The sequence below is a fragment of the Heterodontus francisci genome, chromosome 40 (assembly GCF_036365525.1).
Source record: "Heterodontus francisci isolate sHetFra1 chromosome 40, sHetFra1.hap1, whole genome shotgun sequence".
Lineage (NCBI taxonomy): Eukaryota > Metazoa > Chordata > Chondrichthyes > Heterodontiformes > Heterodontidae > Heterodontus > Heterodontus francisci.
In genome coordinates, this window is record NC_090410.1 from 6,836,454 (window position 1) to 6,860,432 (window position 23,979).

The 23,979-nt window shown below is 44.4% G+C and overlaps 3 protein-coding genes across 4 annotated transcripts in view; 2 read left to right on the forward strand and 1 right to left on the reverse strand.

Moving 5' to 3' along the window:
- The window catches only part of sirt2 (sirtuin 2 (silent mating type information regulation 2, homolog) 2 (S. cerevisiae)), a 44,742-nt gene extending 39,831 nt beyond the window's left edge, over positions 1 to 4,911 (forward strand). For both annotated transcript variants that reach the window (XM_068018926.1, XM_068018927.1), the window contains one exon: positions 820 to 4,911. In XM_068018926.1, coding sequence (XP_067875027.1) covers positions 820 to 969 — 150 coding nt within the window. In that variant the 3' untranslated portion in view covers positions 970 to 4,911. The remainder of the gene's footprint in view (positions 1 to 819) is intronic.
- Positions 4,912 to 10,918: 6,007 nt separating this feature from the next.
- Positions 10,919 to 14,556, reverse strand: LOC137353150 (insulinoma-associated protein 1a-like). Its single transcript, XM_068019197.1, has 4 exons — positions 13,513 to 14,556; positions 13,012 to 13,113; positions 11,522 to 11,663; positions 10,919 to 11,022 (listed from the first exon to the last, which is right to left on the reverse strand). The coding sequence occupies exons 1-4, from the start codon at positions 14,554 to 14,556 to the stop codon at positions 10,919 to 10,921; spliced, it is 1,392 nt and encodes a 463-aa protein (XP_067875298.1).
- A 2,851-nt stretch (positions 14,557 to 17,407) lies between these two features.
- The window catches only part of LOC137353020 (ras and Rab interactor 2-like), a 32,284-nt gene continuing 25,712 nt past the window's right edge, over positions 17,408 to 23,979 (forward strand). Inside the window, exons 1-2 of the mRNA XM_068018928.1 lie at positions 17,408 to 18,182; positions 22,719 to 22,911. Of these exons, the coding sequence (XP_067875029.1) occupies positions 18,133 to 18,182; positions 22,719 to 22,911 (243 nt within the window). The 5' untranslated portion in view covers positions 17,408 to 18,132. The remainder of the gene's footprint in view (positions 18,183 to 22,718; positions 22,912 to 23,979) is intronic.

Genomic DNA, 23,979 nt, shown 5'->3' on the forward strand with positions numbered 1-23,979 from the left:
AGATACAGCACTGAAACAGGCCCTTCGGCCCACCGAGTCTGTGCCGACCATCAACCACCCATTTATACTAATCCTACACTAATCCCATATTCCTACCACATCCCTACCTGTCCCTATATTTCCCTACCACCTACCTATACTAGGGGCAATTTATAATGGCCAATTTACCTATCAACCTGCAAGTCTTTGGCATGTGGGAGGAAACCGGAGCACCCGGAGGAAACCCACGCAGACACAGGGAGAACATGCAAACTCCACACAGGCAGTACCCAGAATTGAACCCGGGTCGCTGGAGCTGTGAAGCTGCGGTGCTAACCACTGCGCCGAATCCCTCCATTGCCTCGCCCCTCCCTATTTCTGTAACCTTCTTCAGCCCTATAACCCTCTGGGATCTCCATGCTCCTCTAATTCTGGCCTGTTGCACATCCCCGATTTACATCCCTCCATCATTCAGCTGCCAAGGCCCCTAAGCTCAGGAAGTCCCTTTCTGAACCTCTCTCTCCATCTATCTCTCCTTTAAGACGATCCTTATAACCTCTCTCTTTGACCAAGCCTTTGGTCACCTCTCCTGATATCTCCTCATGCAGCCCAGTGTCAAATTTTGTTTGGTAATGTTCCTGCGATTTATAATATTAAAGGTGCTATATAAATACAAGTTATTATTGATGTTGACATTGTGAGAAAAAAATATTCAAAACCAAGTGTGGTGCCCATATTTTATCATTGTTGATCATGTGGTCAGCTGGTGCATAGGTTTGTGTATTCCGTCCCCCTCTGTTTCTACACATTCTGTGCATTTTTGTGTAATTCTTTATGCAGGAGGAGCTTGAAGACATTGTGAAGAAGGAATGGGCCTTAATAGACAGTAAAACCGAGGGCGCACAAGCCTCGGCCATCCCCCAGGCTCCAGACGAGATAAAGAAAAGCGGGCAGGTGGCAGAGACTGAGGCGGAAAAGCCAGCTGGCTAAAAAGGATGCCAGTCAGACAGACCACCAAATAACCCAGCCAGGTGGCTGTCAGTGGTGGGGGGAGCGGGGAGGGTTGGAAGGAGGGGGGGGGGGTGGTGGTGAGAGCTGTCTAGCAGCACCCCTTTAATACTTTGTGTTAACTGCATTGAAGAGTGACTGTACAGTTATGGGAATCATCCCCCACCTCCTATTGCACTTTCAAACTCAACCTTGTAGCATCTAACATAAAGATGATTCTTGTCACATTTTGGACTCCACCACTAGATGTTGCTGGTTTGCTTTTCCTTTACACATTTGAAAATAGACATCTAGTGGGGGAAACGAATATAACTAATCCTATCGGATCAGATGTATCTACAACGACCTTAACTGCGGGAAGTCTTTTTTTGAAATCTTTGCGTATCATTCCTGTAAATTTAAATTGGGGGCGAATTGCTGCTGTCTGGGAATCAGCTCCAGAGTGGTCAAACTTGAAAGCAGTGAATTGTAAATGAAGTTTTTGTCGTGTCAGTTACTAAAAGCTTGCTGTATGCGAGTGGCAAGTGTGAGCAGCATTGATTGATAGAGAAGGGAATTAATTGGATGGAAATACAGAGTGCTGAAGCTTAAATTTTTAAATGCCTTAACTCTGACACCTTTAAATCCCCCTCAGTGTGCATCTACAGGTACTTGATTATGACCTTTCTATAATAATTATTTTACATCTGTGTGTGTGTATATATTATATATATAATATCTATAAAGGATGGCATGTTTCTGGTGTTAAGCTTTCATTTATACCTTGGAATTAATTCAGTTTGATTCTCTTTGCCATCCAACTTTTAAGTTTGTAATCTTCCAGATATTTTCTGTTTGATGTGCATATATTGTGAAATAAGATACATTACAAGGCATCTTGTCTCGAAGAGGCTCAATTGCAGTTCCCCTACTGTTACTGGGCTTGTATTCCCCCAAGTATAATAGATTAAGGGGTGATTCACGGGTTGGCCACATAGTGGTAATGTTACTGGACTGATAATACAGAGGCCTGGACTAATGGTCTGGAGACATGAGTTCAAATCCCACCACGGCAACTGGGAGAATTTCAATTCAATTAATTAATAAATCTGGAATAAAATGCTATTCTCATTAATAATGATTATGAAACTACCGGATTGTCATAAAAACCCATCTGGTTCACTAATGTCCTTCAGGGGGGAAATCTGCCATCCTTGCCCGGTCTGGCCTACATGTGACTCCAGATCCACAGCCATGTAGTTCGCTCTTTAACTGCCCTCTGAAATGGCCTAGGAAGCCACTCAGTTGTATTAAACCACTACAGAAACGAGCACTGTGGGTGTAGCTACACCACACGGACTGTCGTGGTTCAAGAAGTGGTGGCTCACCACCACCTTCTAAAGGGCAATTAGGGATGGGCAATAAACACTGGCCTTCCCAACGATGCTCACATCCCATGAAAGAATAAAAAGCTCCACAGAGCCACTTAGAGGTCAAAGCCTGCAGAGTAGTTGATATCATCGAGAAATTGAATAGGATCTGTTTGCCTACCAATTTACAATGGTAAATGTTACCAGAAAAAAATGAACTGTGACAAGAAGTAGTCAGGTTTGTGGGCAGGTACATAATGGATATATATGTGTGTGTGTGTGTCTTTTTTCTTTGGCCACTTTTTTCAAGAAAGATCACGTACCTGATCTAGAAGTCATGAATGATGCAGCACAGAAGGAATCCATTCGGCCCCTTATGCCTGTGCTGTCTCTTTTGAAAGAGCTATCCAATTATCCCGCCACCCTGCTCTTTCCCAATAGCCCTACAATTTTTCCCCCATCAAATATTCACCTAAATTCCCGTTTGAAAGTTGCTATTGGATCTGCATTCCAGATCACAACAACTCACCTACAATGTCTCACCCAGAAAGGCTACTGTCTCAGTAACTGGGTGAGATCAATTGTACCTCGATCTGTTTTTAACTGCGATAATGGAATGTTGGTGATAACACTGGCGTGGAGCTGCGCCACAGATGGGAAGGTACCACAGCTTAATTGGCAGTTGCCCTCTGTGCTGGCACAGACATGATGGGATGAATGGTCTCCTGTGTTGTAAGTCTTTCTATGTTTCTATCAAAGGGGAAGGAAGACTTCAATCCAGATTTCATCTCCTAATTGCTGTCCAGCGATCGCTGCCTCAAAGTACAACTGTGATTGAAAATGGGCCAGAGCCCGGATTGAATTTTCGGGCGGGGCATGCGAGGGCCTTCACAGCTGAATAACCTCCCTGTGCTCACTGTCTGGAAAATTGGTCACTTGGGTTGGCAGTCTCAGAAATGGAAGGAGGGCAAGTGTAGAGAATGAGAGGTGGAAGTGAAATAGATGTTTCAAACAGGATTTTTGTTCAGTATATTTATGTTAAAAACAGATTTTCCTTGCACACGCTCAACACGAAGTGGAGTTTGTTACCAGATGTAGGTGGTTTCTGAGTAGAGAAAGCAGTGAAATTCAGCTCTCCCACTGGCGACTGGTGTCTATATTGCACAAAGGGACAACTCATGTTTCAGCAATTTTGCAGTGCAAACGGAGGCCCTTCAGCCCATCATGCCTGTACCAGCTCTTTGAAAGAGTTATCCAATTAGTCCCACTTCCCCTGCTCTGTCCCTCATAGCCCTACAAATTTTTCCTGTCTTTGAGGGTTTTTAAAAATTCATTCACAGGATATAAGTGAACCAAATGGTTTTTTACAACACTCCAGTACTTTCGTGGTCACTGTTACCGATGCTAGTTTTTTAATTCCAGATTTATTAATTGCATTTAAATTCCCCAGCTGAAATGTGACTTCACATCACTGGATTATTAGTCCAGGCATCTGGATTACCAGGCCTGGTAACCGAACCACTATGCTGCCGTACCCCTTTACCTCTCTGCCCTGCATCTGTTTTGCAAATTTCACTTCTGAAAGAAATCACCTAATTAGCATTTTTAAATCCCCTTTCTCCATCTCGCAACGTGCTGTTTGATTTTTTTTTTAAATGTCAAGCTTTCTTTCAAGTTCTGTAATCTTCTCACCTTGCAGTTGAGGGCTGTTTATGCACAGAGCTCTGCAGCCTCAGCTCGAGTTACTGGGAGGCAAACTACACTTAGAGGCAGGCATACTGGACACGTTTCATCTGTTATCTGTTTTAACTGGATGAAGGAGATGAGTGCTGGGGCTAAACAGACTGCAACAATAATTTTTTCCTACTTAGTGATGCAGTTTAAATTGGTCAATTACAACAGTGACCACACTTCCAAAGTACTTCATTGGCCGTAAAGCGCTTTGGGATGTCCTGAGGCCGTGAAAGGCGCGATATAAATGCAGGTTCTTTTTATTCATGCTGTGTCCCGCACTCCTAATGCCTGTGTCCCACATTGTTGACGGCGGCAATGAAGTAAACTTGCAGAAGTACAAAGGCAAACAGAAGAAACACCAACTTGCATTTATAGAGCGCCGTTAACATTGTAAAACGTCCCTGCTTCACAGGAGCGGTTATCGGACAAAATTCGATACTGAGCTACATAAGGAAATATTAGAACAGGTGACCAAAAGCTGGGTCAGAGAGGTTGGTTTTAAGCAACGTCTTAAAGGAGGAGAGAAAGGTGGAGATGTTTAGGACAGAAATTCCAGAGTTTAGGGCCCAGGCAGCTGAAGGCACGGCCGCCAATGGTGGAGCGATTAAAATCGGGGATGCTCAAGGGACCAGACTTAGAGGAGTGCAGATATTGTGCAATTAAGGAATCAGTTTCCTTTTTAATGGCCTTATCCATTTGCACTGACCTCTTTTAATGACTTGTATATCTACACACTGATAGCTCTCTCCGTTCCTCTTCTGTACTTAAAAATATAAATGTATTTGTTTTATAGCAAAGAGGAGTTAGAATATAAATAGTTTAACACTGCTTTACTTTTCAATTATCGTGTAAGACGTATGTGTTGCTTCGAATATCTTCCCCACTGTCTCAGCAATTCTCCGGTGAACTGGGTGTGAATCTTAGCTTGATTGTTCTCCATAATGTGGCAGGATTGGAAATTGTACTGAGCACACATTTGGAAATGGGAAACTAAGCTGATGATTGAGTTTAGTTTCAAACACCCTCTGTGTTGTGATAACAGGCTAACTGCTGTGTCTGTCTATATTGGAAGCACTGCTTGCATTTATCGATATTACTTCGTGTTTGCACCTTAAAGGCACAGTACTCTCCTGCAACTCTTCCATCTATAGCACATTCCTTACCTACTGGCATGTTGGCTTAACCATAACACAGACCAGACATTGAAGCTGGGACCTTGCTGACTCAGTACGTTAGACCGTGTGCTTATACCGCGCCTCATCACGTCTGCCTTTCGGATAAGACATTAAACTGAGGCCCCGTCCGCCCTCTCGGGCATTAAAGATTCCACAGCAGAATCTCGAACAAGAGGAGGGGAGTTCTCCCCAGTGTCCTGAGGCAACATTTATCCCTCAACCAATGTCACTAAAACAGATTATCTGGTCATTATTACGTTGCCTTTTGTGGGAGGTTTCTGTGCGCAAATTGGCTTCTGTGTTTCCTACATTATAACAGTGACTACACTTGAGAAAAAGAAGTATTTCATTGGCTGTGAACTGTTTTGGGATATCCTGAAGATGTGTAAGATGCTAGCTAAATGTAAGTTTTTCTATCTTTTTAGGACATGCCATCCAATTAATTACTTTTTGAAGTACGGTCACTGTTATGTGGGTAAACATCAGCTAATTTATGCACAGCAAGATCCCACAGCCACCAGATAAGGTGAATGACCAGTTAATCTATTCTTGGCAGAGAAATGTTGACCAGACACACAAGAGAACTCCCCCTGAACCTTGCTAAATAGTGGGATCTTCACCATTCGCATCAGCAGGACCAAGGGGCCTCGGTTTAATGTCTCACCTGAACATAACATAAGAAATAGGAGCTGGAGTAGGCCATTCGGCCCCTCAAACCTGCTCCGTCATTCAATAAGATCATGGCTGACCTCAACATGCCCCAAACTTCAACTCCTCTTTTGTGCCAGGTCCTCAAAGCCCTCAACTCCCTGATATTTCAAAACTCTATCAACCTCCTCTTTAAATACTTTCAGTGATCTAGCCTCCACAACTCTCTGGGTTAGAGAATTCCAGAGATTCACCACCCTCTGAGAGAAGAAATTCCTTTGCATCTCAGTTTTAAATGAGTGTCCCCTTATTCTGTAACTATGTCCCCTAGTTCAAGATTCCACCACTAGTGGAAACATCGTCTCAACATCTACCCTGTCAAGCCCCCTCAGAATCTTGTACGTTTCAATAAGATCACCCCTCATTCTTCTAAACTCTAATGAATAAAGGCCTAACCTGATTAGCCGTTCTTGATAAGTCAACCCCTTCATCTCAGGAATCAGCTTAGTGAATCTCTTTTGAACTGCCTCCAATGCCAGTATATCCTTTCTTAAATACGGGGACCAAAACTGTACACAGTACTCCAGGTGCGGCCTCACCAACACCCTGTACAGTTGTAACAAGACTTCCCTGCTTTTAAACTCTAACCCCCTCGCAATAAAGGCCAAAATTCCATTTGCCTTCTTAATTACTTGCTGCACCTGCATGCTAACTTTTTGTGTTTCATGCACAAGAACACCCAGATCTCTCTGTGCTGCACTTTTTTGAAGTCTCTCTCCATTTAAATAATAGTCTGCCTTTTGATTCTTCCTACCAAAGTGCATGACCTCACATTTTCTTACATTAAACTCCATCTGTCCTTGCAGATTTCTTATGTCCTCATCACAACATGCCCTCCCACCTATTTTTGTATCGTCAGCAAATTTGGATATATTACACTCTGCCCCCTCCTCCAAGTCATTAATATAGATAGTAAATAATTGAGGCCCTAGGACTGATCCTTGTGGCACTCCACTAGTTACGTCTATCCAATCTGAAAAAGACCCATTAATCCCGACTCTCTGTCTTCTCTGTGTTAACCAATCCTCAACCATTACCCCCAATACCGTGAGCTCTTATCTTGTGCAATAATCTTTCATGTGGCACCTTATCGAATGCCTTCTGGAAATCCAAATACACGACATCTACCGGTTCCCCTTTATCAACTCTGCTTGTTATATCCTCAAAGAATTCTTGCAAATTTGTCAAGCATGATTTCCCTTTCACAAAACCATGTTGACTCTGATTGCGTGAAGCTTTTTTAAATGTCCTGCTATTTCTTCCTTAATAATGGACTCTTGCATTTTCCCAATGTTAGGCTGACCGGCCTATAGTTTTTTGCTTTTTGTCTCCCTCCCTTCTTGAACAGGGGCATCACATTAGTGGGTTTCCAATCCGCTGGGACCCTCCCGGAATCCAGTGAGTTCTGGAATATTTCGACCAATGCCTCCACTATCTCTGCAGCCACTTCCTTTAAAACCTTTGGATGTAGGCCATCAGGTTCTGACGACTTGTCTGCCTTTAGTCCCATTAGTTTTTCAAAATACTTTGTCCCTCCTGATAGAGACTGTGACAAGACCTTTCCTCCTATTAGCTCCTTGCTTATCTGATATCTGGGATGTTTATAGTGTCCTCCACCATGAAGACCGATGTAAAATATTAGTTTAAATTATCTGCCATTTCCCTGTTCCCAGTTATCAATTCTCCAGTCACATCCTCCAAGAGTCCCACACTCACTTTAGCTACTCTCTTTTTATATACCCGTAGAAGATCTTACTGTTTGTTTTTATATTTCTGCCCTCTTTATTAGCATTTTAGTCATCTGCTGTTGGTTCCTAAAAAAGAAATCCCAATCCTCTGGCCTACCACTTGTTTTCGCCGCTTTGTATGCCTTAGTTTTTGATTGGATACTCTCCTTGACCGCCTTTGTTTATCATGGGTGGTTCATCCTTCTCATCGAGTCCTTTTTAACCGGGATAAATCTTTGCTGAGCGTTATGAAAGTTCTGCTTAAATGTCTGCCACTGCTCATCCACTGACCTTCCCCTTAGTCTATCTTCCCAGCCCACTTTAGACAACTCTTTCTTCATACCTCTGTAATTGCCCTTGTTTAAGTTGAGGACACTGGTTTGAGACCCAAGTTGCTCGCCTTCAAACTGAAACTACCATGTTGTGATCGCTACCCCCGAGTGGATCCTTAACTACGATATCTCTTAATAATCCCACCTCATTACACATTACTAGATCTAAAATAACCTGTTCCTGGGTAGGTTCTGCAACGTATTGCTCTAAGTATCAATCCCTGATGCAGTCCACAACTTCGTCTTCCATGTTACCTCTGCCAGTCTGATTTGTCCAGTCAACGACATGGAGATTAAAATCACCCATGACAATTGCAGTGCCCTTCTTACACACCTCCGTTATTTCCCGATTTATACTTTGTCCTACAGTGAGACAACTCTTCGGGGGCCTATAGACGACTCCCACCTATGATTTCTTCCCCTTGCTATTCCTTATTTCCACCCAAACTGATTCCACATCAAGATCTATTGCACCTATATCACAACTCACCACCACACTGATACCGTCCTTTATTAACAAAGCTACCCCACCTCCTTTTCCTTTTTGTCTATTTTTCTGGAACGTCGAATACCCTTAAATATTGAATTCCCAGTCTTGGTCACCCTGCAATCTTTAATAGCTATCAAGTCATATTCATTTATTTCTATTTGTGCCATCAACTCATGTATCTTGTTACAAATGCTGTGTGCATTCAGATAAAGAGCCTTAAGATTTGACTTTTTGCCTTTATTACTCATTCTGGTTCTAATTTCTGCTGTACTTTTCTGCTTATATTTTCTGCCCCTTCCTGTCGCACTTTGATTACCGTTCGCCTCTTCACTACCCTGTACCCCTGCTGTCTCATTTCTTTTTGATTTTTAAAAAAAACTTCCCTTCAATTGAACCCCCCCCCCCCCCCCACTATTTAGTTTAAAGTCCTATCTACAACCCTAGTTATACGATTCGCCAGGACACTGGTCCCTGCATGTTTCAAATGAAGCCCGTCCCAACGGAACAGCTCTCTCCTTCCCCAGTACTGTGCAGCACCCCCTCCATACTGCAGCAAAGCATCAACCCAGATTCTGCGCTGAAGTCTGTAGTGAGGCTTGAACCCACAACCTTCTAACTCAGAGATGAGATGCCACCAACCGAGTCAGCCCCACCCCACAGGCTATCAACATTCAACTTCATCAAGTCGATAATTATTTTCTTGTTGCTCTGTTCCTGACACAGAGTTGCCAACCCAGCAATTAAAGATTGGTCTCCAGGACGATGCTGTGAACAACTCAGGAGAAAAATCATAAATGTAAAAAAAAATTGTTTTTTTTTCATTGTATATTTTTACAAAAATATTGGCGATGGGGGGGGAAGAATAGCTGTTCGCATGATTCATTGCTCTCAGTCAATCAAATAATAGAGGCCTTTTGCTGTCCAATGGCTGTGGGGGGATGGGCAGGTGGATGATAGATTTCTGGATACTAATGACATCAAGGGATATGGGGATCGTGGGGAAAATGGTGTAGGGATAGAAGATCAGCTCGATGGGCCGAATGGCCTCCTCCTGCTCCTATTTCCTATATTCCTATGATGGACACGCTGAGCAACCGCTGGTGCGCGTGTGCTGCTTGGTGGCGGGAGGTCATGTGCAACCTCCAGGAATATGTCCAATGAGAGTTGGCAACCCTCTCACCACACCGTGCCCGAGTCTGGGCAGATTTTCCCCCCTTTTGTTAAATTTGAACAAAGTGCTGAACGCAAGACGTTTCAATCAGACGTGGGTTTATTGAGACATGAGCGAAGCGGGTAATCGCAGTCCAGGCTCTTAGTCGCCATGACAACAATAATACAATCAACCCGACTACAATCGCACCCACTTGCTATACAGTTACAAGCAGAGTTTATACATGGTTCACATCCACACGCAACACGTCAAGTTACTGACCAAGAAGCTAATTTATTGCGGAAGGGACACATTGCTTAACCTTGAATTGATTGATTTAATAGAGGCGTTTAAAGTCCTGAAGCGTTTTTAAAAGAGCAAATAAGGAGAAACTGGTTCCACTGTCCGGGAGGTCAGTAACCAGAGGACACAGATTAACTGGCTGAAAACCCAGAGGCGACAGTAAATGAATAAATTTTACACACTGATTCGTGATCTGGAACGCGCTGCCTGATAGGGCAGTGAAAGCAGATGCAATAGCAACTTTCAAAAGGGAATTGGATAAATATCTCCAGGGGAAAAATTTGCAGGCCTATGGGGAAAGAGTTGGGGAGTAATTGGATTTTGTTCTAAGATCCAACAGAGGCACAGCACCTTTCATGGTCACCAGACATCTCAAAGCACTTTACAGCCAATGATGTATTTTGAAGTTTAGTCACTGTTGTAATGTAGGAAACTCAGCAGCTAATTTGCACACAGCAAGATCCCACAAACAGCGACGTGATAATGGCCTGGTCATCTGTTTTTGTGATATTGGAGGGATAAATATTGGCTAAGACGCACAGGATAACTCCCTGCTGCTCTTCAAAATTCACCTAAGAAAGCAGGGCTTCAATTTAACATCTTATTTGAGACACAGCACTTCTGATAGTGCAGCACTCCTTCACTTGAGTATCAGTTGTGATTTTCCTGAAGTGGGACTTGAACCCCCAACCTTCTGGTTCTAAGAGGAGAGTGCTACCAACTGAGCTAAGGTTGACAATGGGTTTTTTTTTGGCTGCTCTGTATCTTTCTACAATTCTACGATATACCTGCGCTGGCCTGAAAGGACATCTTGGGCCCCAAATTATCACATTCTCTTAATGGCTGTAATCACAAGAGAGTCGAGAGAGAGAGTGTTGAAATGGAGGACATCATGGTGAAGCTTAATCCTGTCTTCAGTGGATGCTAACACTAATTAACAGCTTTCTGTCTCTAACACTGTCATCAGTTTTGATGTTCACCATCTCTGCCTATGGTTTCAAGAGAATGAAGCCCAGAATTGTTGCCATACTGGGTTGGCCTTGGCGAGGTCTTAAGCAGTTGATAAGCTAAATGTAATGATGGACTTTGGAAGAAGCATTTTCAACATCTACTTGGAACCTCAGTTTAACATGTGGGAGGAGGCTGGTGTGGAACATAAACTCTGGTGTTGGCGTGTCTCCTGTGTTTCAACTACTTTGTAATATCTCACCTGAAAGGCAGCAACTCTCTCATCAGCCTCGATTTTGTGCTCAAGTCCCTGAAGTAGGAACTAGAACCAACAAACTTCGGACCCAGGTGAGAAGTGCTACCCACTGAGCCACAACTGACACTCCTAATAAATTGTGTATAGTCACAACTGAGCTGGGCACAGAGGTTTGGTCTCTAGCTCAAACAGAGCCATTCACTGGCTCCCACATTCAATGTAAAAATAGATTCAGGGCTAGATGGTTTAGCATCAGACTATCCAGAATCGTGGGCAGAGTGTGAGCAGATCAGGTTACAAACTTTTGTCACTTTCACCACTGAAGGAACTCCATCCCACAGACGATTTAATTTGCAGCCTACACTCGTAAACAGGTCTTATGGAAATTGCTAGCAACACGTGGAAACTGTAGTGGAAATCATTAGGGTGTGTGGTTGGGGGGGTGTCCCAGCACGTGAACTTTGAGAGCTGCACTTTAATCTGTTGACGAGAGTTTCTGATCGTCTGGTAATTAAAAACAACGAGAAAATAGATAGGTGGCATTTGGCAGACTTCCTTAACTTCTTAAAAATAAAACTTTAAACAACTGTCAAATTATAGAATCAAGGAATGATTGCAGCACAGAAAGAGGCCATTCGGCCCATTGTGTCTGTGCCAGCTTTCCGCTAAAGCAACTAGTTAAAATAGAGACCATCCCTCTCCCAGGAAGGCTGAGGTCAGATTTAAGGCATAAAGAAACTGGTAAAGAAAATTCAGAAGATTCCAGGGATGAAGGGCTTATCTTATGAAAAGAGGTTGCACAGGTTGGAGTTTGGAAGAATGAGCGGTGATCGTATTGAAACATAGAAGATCCTGAGGGGATTTGATGAGTGGATACCGGGAGGATGTTTCCTCTTGTTGGCGAGACTAGAACTAGGGGACACAGTTTAAGAATGAGTGATCTCCCTTTTAAGACAGAGATGAGGAGAAATTTCTTCTCTCAGAGGGTCATTATTCTTTGGAGTTCTGTTCCTCAGAGAGCAGTGGAGGCTGGGTCATTGAATATATTCAAGGCTGAATTAGATCTTTGATATAAAAGGGAGTCAAGGGTTATGGGGGGCAGATAGGAAAGTGGAGTTGAGACCACAACCAGATCAGCCATGACCTTATCGAATGGCAGAGCAGGCTTGAGGGGCCAAATGGCCTACTCCTGCTCTGAAGTCCTAAGTTCCTATGGCCCCAATTGCTGCCCCAGCAGAGAGGGATTTTCAGGACAATGGGGAAAGAGTGGGAAACCAGATTGCTCTTTCAAAGAGCCAGCACAAGCACAATGGGCCAAATGGCCACCTTCTGTGCTGTATGATTCTAAGAACTGGTGCATCCCCAACTTACTTCGTCCCACAATTGGTGGCCGTCCTTTCAGCTGCACAGTCCTGAAGATCTGGAATTCCTAAACCTCTCCACATCTCTCTTGCTCTCTTCTTTAAGAAGCTCATTCAAACCTACCTCTTTGACCAAACCTTTGGTCACCTGTCCTAATATCTCCTTGTGTGGCTCAGTGTCAAATTTTGTCTGATTACACTCCTGTGAAGTGTCTTGAGATATTGTACCAAGTTAAAGGTGCTATATAAATGCAGGTTGCTGTTGGGCACAGATTGAAGACAAGACAGGGATCTCCTGAGCTCCAGGACTCAACAGCACACCCGTCAAGCAATGGGATGGGCAGAGAGAGGAGTTACCTTTCAGTAATTGTTCCCTTTAAGTGGGCATTTCCGCCACAGTGGGTGGTGTTCATTGATATTTGCTGCATTAGCAAACTTGAGTCACCTTTTACAGTCATGTGGTCATTTCTGCAATTTGTCAAATAGCTTACGGTCGAGACCACATCCTTGAAACGTTCTACAAATATTGCTAGCCGACTCAGTGCTTTAAAGTCACGAAGGTCCCATGTTTGACCAGGTCTGTGCAGAGTTGGCTGATGTCAACCAGGGACGGAATTAATAGCTCAACATTTCACCCAAGCATCCGGGATTGCCGCTTACGATTGCTCTCCCTCCTGGAGAGTGTGTGTGTGTCTAGACATAGGGTAAGATTGAGCTCAGCCGTGATGCCTACGGAAACCCTACACCAGCGAGAATCAGCTGAGGAGTGGAGACAATGGAAGGGGAAGATGAAATGAAGAAGTAGATGGTTAACAAGCTCAACAAGATACAAATAGCACCATCTAGATAGATGCACACATGGTAATCGATACCTAGACTTGTACAGACAGGGAACCACACTTTAGAACAAATAACACACACATCTAATATGCTTGCCTCCCCTGCAGTTGTAACACCATCTGACTCTTCTCCAAGAGATTACACTTGTTTACCTGTCTCATCAAACCAGACGCCGCTAAGAAAGTTGCTGGGCAGTAGCTAGAAGTCTCCAATGTGTGCTGATAAAGATTACTACTCATGACGACCTTATCAGCGTAAGGCAGAGAAGGGTAGACCTGGGGTCTGTAAGGGTGATGCAACGGCTGTTGACCATCTACTGGACGCAGAAGATCTCTGGTGTGGCCTGAATGAGGATGGCCATCCATCCAACATGGCAGAGGAGCATATTCAGGGCCGTTACCTCGTTGACTCTGGAAGTCCTCTTCTGTTTGAGCTGGAGGTCTATTTGGATTCAATGTGTCCTCTGGGGTCTCTCTATTTTGTTTGATGTCGTGGCAACTGTGGTGATCCTTCACCCGAGCACTGCACTGCATTTCTCTTTTCTTCTGTTGGGTGGCAATGATACAGTGGGGCTTGTGCCACCTCCGGTGAGAAGCAAGGTTAGCTGGGCACCCAAACACCTTACTACAATCGGAGCACCGATACTCCACTCGGACTATCCTGGAGCATTTGTGCTGAGCCAGGGCAAAACAGTCTGGATATTCCTCCTTGCATAACTGGCAAATGAATGCCCCTAGAACATTGTGACTCAATCTCTTTTTGTCTTCAGTGTGCCTTACCTTGATACCACCACTGCACTTTTCAGGTTTGGGTGCCTTGTCTTGGCAGTCCAAGCTTCCTGGCCGCTCTGCTGGTGAGTCAGTGCTCCTTTGCCCCAGTGCCTTGGGGAGAATTGACTGAAGCGAGCCAAGTGCTGGAGATGTCAGATGGTCTGTGGACACTGAGCCTGTGACAGACCCATCTGAAGATGACAGCCTTGCTCCCGGGTTTTGATTTGAAAAAGCATTTTTGCTAGAGTATCCCACTGGGCTGGGTTCCTGATGTCGCTCTTTGCTTCGATCTCCATTCCATGCCCCATGCCTTGCGACCAAGGACAATGCATTCGTACATTTCTCTTGAGTCACCTCAAGTTGCCTTTGTTTTGTCCGATATGACATTGTCCTTTTGCTTCTCTTCACCAAAAATCCTCTGGGCATCTTGAAGGAAAGCCTCAGACAGCCGTAAATCTAAAATACACACATAAACACGCTCCAAAAGATCAGAGGTAAGAGATGTTTCTGCCTCTGTCTCTCTAAGTGGCTCCTGTATCCTGAGATCCACATAAGGTTCTTAATTAACACATACCCAATTAACACACAAGTATCTACAGCAGTGCTGATTGGAAGAGGACAATTCTGACTAATCACAGATCATTAACACTATGTTAACGCTGCGGTGGTCTGTTGTTAAAAATAGGCTTGTAAACCTTTAGGCTTCGACAGTAAAATATTCCTAATAATGTCAGTCCAAAAATATTTGCAAAGCAATTCAGATAGCAGAAACATATTAGTCCTTCATCACAGTCTGGTTGTCATCAGTGAGCTTCTGAAATTCCCAAAATTGCAAGATAGGACATGAATAAGAAATGCCTTTCAGTCTATCCAAGAGGATACAGCACAGAAACAGGCCCTTCGCCCAAGCAGTTTAGCCCCCATGTACGCAGTAGTCCTAATTCCATGTGCCCAGCATTTTGATGCATCCCTTTATCCTTTTTTCCTCAGCCTCCTGTCTAACCTATTCTCAAATATTGACACGGTAATAAAGTACAATTCGCAAGGTCGTTGCAGATGAGAACAAGTCACCTCAGGTCACCCACCCGCAAGGAACGCTCGACCGCCCTTGCCGGAGATTCCGGTTCTTTCCTTTCCTAAGTGCCTCCAGAGTTTTGCCATCACTACTGTATGCAGAGGAATGTGGTTACAACAAACACACCAACAACAAACCACAACCCAGCCAAACCCAATACTCAGGCGAGGAAGGAAATCGAACGGTGGATGAAGAAGCAAGAAGACAAAGCTTGAGGACGTTACTGCAGATCATCCAGAGCAGGAGCAGGACTCAGAATCCCAACATAGGCCAGCAGAACGGGCAGACAAGAGGCAGATGGAATTTAATACAGAGAAGTGTGAGGTGATGCATTTTGGCAGAAGGGATGGGGAGAGGCAATATAGACTTAATGGCACCGTTCTAAAGAGCGTGCAGTAACAGGGGGACCTGGGGGTGCATGTGCATCGAGCTTTGAAGATGGTGAGATGTATTGAGAGAGTGGTTGGCAAAGCATATGGGATCTTGGGCTTCACAAATAGAGGTATTGGGTTCAAAAGCAGGGAAGTTATACTGAATTGTTATAGAGCTCTGGTTAGGCCACAACTAGAATATTGCATCCGATTCTGGTCACCACACTTTGGGAAGGATGTGAGGGTCCTTGAGAGGGGAGCAGAGGAGATTTACCAGAATGGTTCCAGGGATGAGGGATTTTAGCGACAAGGTTAGGTCGGAGAAGCTGGGGTTGTTCACCTTGGAGCAAAAGAGATTGAGGGGAGATTTGACTGAGGTGTACAAGATTATGACAAGTTTAGATAAGGTAGAAAAAGAAAGGCTGTTCCCACTAACTGATGGTACAAGGACTAGGGGGCCCAGATTGAAGGTTTTGGGCAAGAGATGCAGGGGGGGATGTGAGGACGCAGCAAGTGGTAATGACTTACGAGGGTGGTGGAAGTGGAGATGATGAATGATTTCAAAAGGAAATTGGATGGGCACTTGAGGGAAATAAACTTGTAGGGATAAGGGGATGGAGTGGGGGAAATGGGACTGATTGGATTGCTGGCATGGACTTGATGGGCCGAATGGCCTCCCGTGCCATAATGACTCTATGACAAAGGAAGGGACAAAATGTGGCCAAACTGGACCAAACTCTCAAGAGAACCCTAAAGTGTCTACAAACTCGTGCAGGTCATGAGACAAAAGTCCAAGGTTTAAAAAAAATTACTGAAGCTAATAAAAACAATCAGAATATTTTCAATGACGTGTGGAACATGATAATTGCTGAGCTGCTGAAAATAACAAAACCTCAGGCCAGGTAAGGCATCATGTTAAGGGTGTGTAAGATTAGACCCAGCGCCGAAACCCCATTGGAATCCAGATCCACCAAAAAGGCCCTTGTCGACGTGCGAACACAGACTCCGGGTTTCTATCCTGTTCAGCACGTCATAGTAGCCAACTAAAGAAAGACTTGCATTTATATAGCGCCTTGCACAGCCTCAGGACATGCCAAGGCACTTTACAGCCAATGAAGTACTTTTTGAAGTGTAGTCACTGTTATATTGTGGGAAAGGCAGCAGCCAATTTCTATACAACAAGCTCCCGCAATCAACAACGCGATACGTGACTCGATAATCTGTTTTATTTTTGTGATGTTGATTGAGGGATAGTGGCCGGGTCACCAGGGAAAACTTCCTCCCCCCCCCCCCCCACCACCTCATCTTCCAAATTGTGCCACACGATCTTTTACGTCCACTTGAGAGAGTAGATGGGGCCTCAGTTTAAGACGGGGCGTCCAACAGTGCAGCACTCCCTCAGTACTGCACTTGGGAGTGTTAGCCTGGCTTTTTTGGGCTCATGTGGGACTTGAACATAGAAGAGAGCCAGGGCTAATACCTCCCTTTTCCTCTTTGCTTTCATTCCCACTTTCTTGTACTTTTCCAGGCCTCTCACTTCCTTCACTATTTACCCCTCTCTTTAATATCCTAAATTTTAAGCCCATTTCTTGCGATCATTCTACTCATAATTCCTCTCTGGGTGTTTTTTTTAAAGATATTATTCACTCCCCCCCCTTGTCTGATGGTATTACTATCCCTCTTATTTTTCAGTTTTGAAGGCACAGGAAGGGTTAACTTTGTTTGTTCTCTCCAGGAATGCTGATGACCTGTCGTGTGTTCCCTGCATTTTCTGTTTGTGTGGCTCACCATAGTAATAATCATGAAATAGAAACAGTCAGGATTGCAACAGAGAGAGGGGGAGGGATAGAGAGATTGGAGGCAAGGGGTGAGAGAGAGAGAACCTATCACACCTCAAACTTTCTTTGTAACCTGACCAGGAATGTGGGAATGGTTCGACGAGACTCCCCAGTTTGGGGGTGAGGTTTATGCCTCAAGACAGCTTGAGTTTTAAGCATTTACTGGAAGCAATGTTTAAGAGCACTGCCAGAATGAAGATCAACTTAAACTGGGTCACGCCATTTGGTCGTGCAAATGCTGTGCTCAGTGTTAGCTGAAAAAGAAAGGCATTCGTCAAGACATCGAGTGGGGTAACCACAAAAGGGGCTGTGGTTTCGCTTAAACTATCATAACCTTGTCTCCCTCTCGCTCGCTCTCAAAACAAATTCCATGCTTACAGAGCACTGCGAACAGAAAAACACGACTCCGGATGTGAAAGAACCGTTAATCTTGAGAGTGGCTCATGCAGGGTTTGAGTTTCAATTTGTGATTCATTCTCGTTCACTCTCTGAAGGGAGCTCGAGTGGATTACTAACAGTTTGGAAATTCAGCGCTGTGCTTTATGTTCCTTGCCCCTCTGCTGTTCAGCTGAGGTCCGCGGAGCTCAGTGAGTGGAAAACCCACAGCTCATTGGCAAGTGTGCATTTTTTTGTGTGTCGATGCAGGACAGACTTGCCAAGCAGTATGGCTGAACTGGGAAAGCATCCCTGTGAATAGAAGATTCATGGACTGTGAACAATGCTGAGGACACCATCCCATGATACGAGTGACTCGGAGCAACAGATGAGGTACCTTGCAGATATTTTCCTTTATTCATAGAATTACATTGAGTCTACAGCACCGAGACAGGCCATTCAGCCCATCTGCTCCGTGCTGGTGCTTATGCTCCACACGAGCTCTTCATCTCATCCCATCACCAAATCGTTCTATTCCTTTATCCCTCCTTTACTCATCTAGTTTCCCCTTAAATGTATCGATACTATTCACCTCAACCATCCCCTGTGTTAGCGAATTCCACATTCTCACCACTCTCCTGGGTGAAGAAATTTCTCCTGAATTCCCATTTGGATTTATTAGTGATTAGCATATTTACAGCCTCTCCCACAAGTTGAAACATTCTGTCTCACATCTACCCTTTCATAATCTTGAAGATCTCAATTAGGCCACCCTGCAGTCTTCATCACTCAAGACAACAGAGCCCCAGCCTATTCAATCTATCCAGATAGGTGTGGACTTTGCAGCAAGAGTCACCAGTTAACCAGCAGGTGTGGGAGCCCCTGCCGATTCCCCCATGTCTTCCTTGGCCCATGGTACTGAGCACCCCTACTGCGGTTCTGGCTAAGATCACTACCCTTGGCAAAGAGCAGGACCTTCACTGTATAGAGCTTCCTTTTGCTTTGGCCTGTCTAGTGAGGAGGCTCGTGTGGGGCTTAAAGGCCTGTATGGAACCGTTGGGCTGAATGGCCTGTTTCTGTGCTGCACGTTCTATGAGGTCTCAGTAAGTTACAGATCTCAAGCAACCAGATGCCACCCAAAGGACACTGTTTCCAGGCTTCTGTCATCCACTGGCAATTGCAAAAGGTGACCTCGACATTACTGCCAAGTTGGCTAGTTCAATGTCTTTTATTAAACAGTTGGGTCTGAGACCTCAACAGTTAAATGCACCACCTAGAATGGTATTAAGCCTTTATAGAGCAGAAAGACTCCAGGTTCCGACTCTGAACCATGGAACCACAGAAACGTTACAGCACAGAAGGAGGCCATTCAGCCCATCGTGTCTGCACTGGCTGAAAAAATGAGCAGCCCAAGCTAATCCCACCTTTCAGCACCTGGTCCATCGCCTTGTCGGTCACAGCACTTCAGTTACAGATCTAGGTACTGTGCACAATACTCCAGCTGAGGCCTAATCAGCCTTTTGTACAGTTCCCGCATCACATCCCTGCTTTTGAATTCTATACCTGGGCCAATAAAGGAAAGCATTCCATATGCCTTCTTCACCACTCTATCTACCTGTCCTGCCACCTTCAGGGACCTGTGGACATGAACTCCAAGGTCTCTCCCTTCCTCTACCTCTCTCAATATTCTCCTATTTATTGTGCATTCCCTCACTTTGTTTGCCATCTGGGTCTGTGTTGAATTCACTGCTCTCAGCCTGAGAAGGGCCAATGGAGGTGCTTTGAGCTGGGGTAGGAAACCTGCTAGACTCCCACTCTTATTCACTGATTTATGGTGTCATAAGGATTTGGAGCAGGAATAGGCCCTTCAGCCCTTCAAGCTTGCTCTGCACTTCTTTAATGTCCTGGCTGAGGATCGACTTCAACTCCACCTCCCACACATTCCTTAATTCCTGTAGGACCCAAAAATGTATCACTATCTATCTCGAATATGTTTAATGACTGATCATCCACAGCTCTCTGGGGTAGAGAACTCCAAAGATTCACAACCCTTTAAGTGAAGAAATTTCTCCTCATCTCAGTCTTAAATGACCCTTATTCTGAAACCGTGACCCCCTGTTCTAGATTCTCCAGTCAGGTTAAACACCCTCCCAGCATCTATCCTGTCAAGCCTCTTAAGAATTTTATATGCTTCAGTGAGATCACCTTTCATTCTTCCTAGGAATCAGTCTAGTGAACCTTCGTTGCACTCCCTCTAAGGCAAGTCTATCCTTCCTTTGGTAAGGATACCAAAATTGTACACAGTACTTCAGGCAGGGTCTCACCCTATACAATTGCAGTTTGACTTCTTCACCTGATACTCCAATCCCTTTGTTGCAAAGGCTAACACGACATTTGCTTTCCTCAATGCTTGTTGTACCTGCATGTTAACTTGCTGTTATTTGTTTACGAGGAGACCCAGGTCCCTCTGAAAGCAAATATTTCCCAGTCTCTCACCAAAAAATATTCTGCTTGTTTGATTTTTCCTACGAAAGTGGATAACTTCACATTGCTCCACATTATATTCCATGATTTTGCCCATTTACTTAACCTATCAAAATCCTTTTGCAGCCTCTTTGTGTCCTCCTCACAGTGTACTTTCCAACCTAACTATGTATCATCAGTAAACCTGGATACTTTACACTTGGTCTCTCATCTAAATCATTGATGTAGATTGTAAATAGCTGATCATTGGGACTTCGCTACTAGTTACAGCCTGGCAACCTGAAAATGTCCCATTTATTCCTACTTTCTGTTTTCTGTCTATTAACCAATGCTCAATCCATGCTAATATAGTACCCCCAATCCCATGAGTCCTAATTTTTTGAAATCACCTTTGTGTGATGCCTTATCAAATGCTTTGTGAAAATCCAAATATACTATATCCACTGGTTCCCTCTTATCCATCCCACTAGTTACATTCTCAAAAAACTCTTAACAGATTTGTCAAAAATGATTTCCCTTTCATAAATCCTGTTGCCTCTTCCCAATTATGATTTTCTAAGTCCCTGTTCTGATAATAGATTCTAGCATTTTCCTTACTCCTGATAAATAGCGGGGTTACGTTTACAACCTTCCAAGCCACTGGGACTATTCTAGAGTCTAAGGAATCTATCTCTGTCAGCTGTAGTTTAGTGGGTTTTTCCTCCGAGTCAGATCAAGCCCCACTTCAGAGACTTGAGCACATAATCCAGTACAGTACTGAGGGGGTGCTGCACTGTCAGGGATGCTGTCTTTCAGGTTAAACCAAGGCCCTGTCTGCCCTGTCAGGTGGACGTAAAAGATCCGGATGGCTGCTATGGGAATAGCAGGCCAGTTCTCCTGGGTGTCCTGGCCAATATTTATCCCTCAACCAACATCAATAAGCAGATAATCTCATTGCTGTTTGTGGGATCTTGCTTTGCACAAATTGGCTGCCGTGTTTCCTGCAGCAGTGACTACACTTCAAAGAAAATATTTAATTGGCTGGAAAGCGCTTTTGGATGTCCTGAACTTGTGAAAAGTGTGAAATCAATCTTTATTTTTAAACCAGCTGAATTCATTGAACCAATAGGGATGCAAGATAAAGAGGATGATGGTGAGACTGTTGTAACAGCACATTTATCAAACTCAACTCGCGGTCGCTGAACAGGAAATGACATCAGCCCGAGTGGCGGAGCACGTTTTTTTTTTTGCTTGGAGCTAAAGCTTGGTTGTTGTAACTGTATCACATTTCATCCTTTGTCTGATCCCACTAAGATAAGACAGCTGTTCAAACCAAAGTTAGAAGGCTTGACACCATTTGTGTGCGAGAGAGATGTCAAAAACTCTTTATCAAAAGAGATGTAGTTGCTTCTAGGCACAGAGGAATAAGAGGAGGCCATTCAGCCCCTCAAGCCTGTTCTGCCATTCAGTTGGATCATGGTGGTTGAACTCCATCTACCTGCCTTGGTCCTATAACCGACAATACCCTTGCCTATGAGTGAGATCATTTTCTTACTGTAGTCTGTTACGGGGAGGTTAGATAAGCACATGAGGGAGGAAGGAGTTAGAAGGATATTATAAGAATAAGAAGGAAGCTTGCTTGCAGCATAGATGCCAGCCTGTTGGGTAAATTTTATGTAATCTTATGGTGGACCATGTGCAAGGTGTTACATGCACCATTTCCTTGTGTGTTTCGTTGCCAATTTCAGTCACGCCATTCTGTCTGGGGTGGATATTAGGGAGGGAGGAGTCATAGATTCATTTACAGCACGGAAGAAGTTCATTCGGCCCTTTGAGTCCATGCCAGCTCTCCACGGAGCTATGCCAATCCCCGGCTCGATCTCCGTAGCCCTGCAAGTCTATTTCTCTCAGGTGGCCATCGAACCTCCTCTTGAAGGAGTTCCGGGTGGAGGACGAGGAGCGTGGGGAGGACGAGTGTACGAGACAAACTACCCCTAGTCATTGTTGCAAGTTGCAGCAACCTAACAGGTGCCACTAGGAAAATTGACTTTCCCCTGTTGATATAACGGGTGATTTGGGCAGACTTCAACAGGGGATCAACAAAAATATACTTGTTGAAAAAATATATCAGACATAAACAGAATAAAGCTCGTGTCTGACCATAGCGAGGTCTTTGGGTATGTTTGGTACTCCAATAACTCACTTCAAGCTCCATGACATCAACCTGTGGAGAACATTCCAGAATCTCAGCTTTTACTTTATCTACAATATAGAAAAAAAAAGGTAGGGAGGAAGAAAAGATGAATTTATATAGCGCCTTTCAAGACCTCCGGAGCTCCCAAAGCACTTTACAGTGAAGCATTTATTGCCCACCTCTAGTTGGCCTTGAGAAGCTCATGGTGAGCTATTTAAACTTGCTTGAGTCTCAGGATGCTGGACCATTACACTAATCCTATTTTATTGCAGTCCCTACAGCCCCAGCACGCAGCTTTGCAACGGAGGATATCAGAGACCTCAGGAGGAGAAGAACCTAAGTGAGCTTTCAGCACATTCGAAGCTTAGTCTCTTTGACAAACTGACGCTGTCCCATCGTGTTTGGCTGCAGCTCGGAATCGAGTCAGTGCAAGTCAAGGACATTCTCGGGAGGCAACCTCCAGGGGTAGGTCGCTTAAATCGGTAAAGTGGCTGAGTAACTACTGGAAAAACCAGAATGTTGTCTCCTTCTGCCCTCAGTTGTTGTCAATTAGTGCCCAGTTATACTAGAAGTCCAGGACTGAGACCAGTAGTTGCTTAGAGGGATGTGCTGGGCATCAACCTTGTACTGTCACCTCTGCATCACTATTAGAGCCCAGGCAAACTTTCACACAGTAGCTAGCCTCACTTCCTGCCAGCTGACTGCTGGTTACATTGAAATGTTCATGAAAGAAAAGGACTTGCATTTATATAGCACCTTCTTTCACAACCTCAGAACGTCCCAAAGCCCTTTACAGCCAGTGAAGTACTTTTGAAGTGTAGTCACTGTTGTAAACGTAGGAAACACAGCAGCCAATTTGCACACAGCAAGATCCCACGAACAGCAATGTCCAGATAAATTGTTTTTTTATTGATGTTGCTTGAAGGATACGTACAGGCCCAGGGCACCGGAGAGAACTCCCCCGCTTTTTGTCAGATTATTGGCTGTGAGATCTTTTACAACCACCTGAGAGGGCAGACAGAGCCTCGAAACACAGCATCTCTGACAGAGCAGCACTCCTTCAGTACTGCACTGGGAGTGTCAGCATGGATTTTGTGCTCGAGTCTCTGGAGTGGGATTTGAAAGCACGAACCTCCTGACTCTGAGTTGAGTTTGACAGGCAGTCTATTCCCTGCTGATATCAAAAAGATTACCCATCTTCCCTGAAAAGAAAAATCTATGTTCTGTCCCTCACAACTGCAAACTTTCTTAAATGATTCCAGAGTTTGTTTGTTTTTTATGCTTCTGATCACCTTCCAAAGTTCATCCCAGGCGTCGATCACTCCTTACATAAAAATCTTTCAGATTGCTGGAATTTGCCTTGTGTTACTTTGACACTGCACTCTCTCTCTAAGCTGCAGTCTGTGGGTTACAGACCGACACCCACCCTTGGCAATCTGGTCTTTGAAGCCCAGTCATCGGGGCCCAGTTGGCCCAAATATTTTGTCATCTGTTGATTTGTCTTTGTTTGAACTTTGTGAGCCTGGAAAAGGG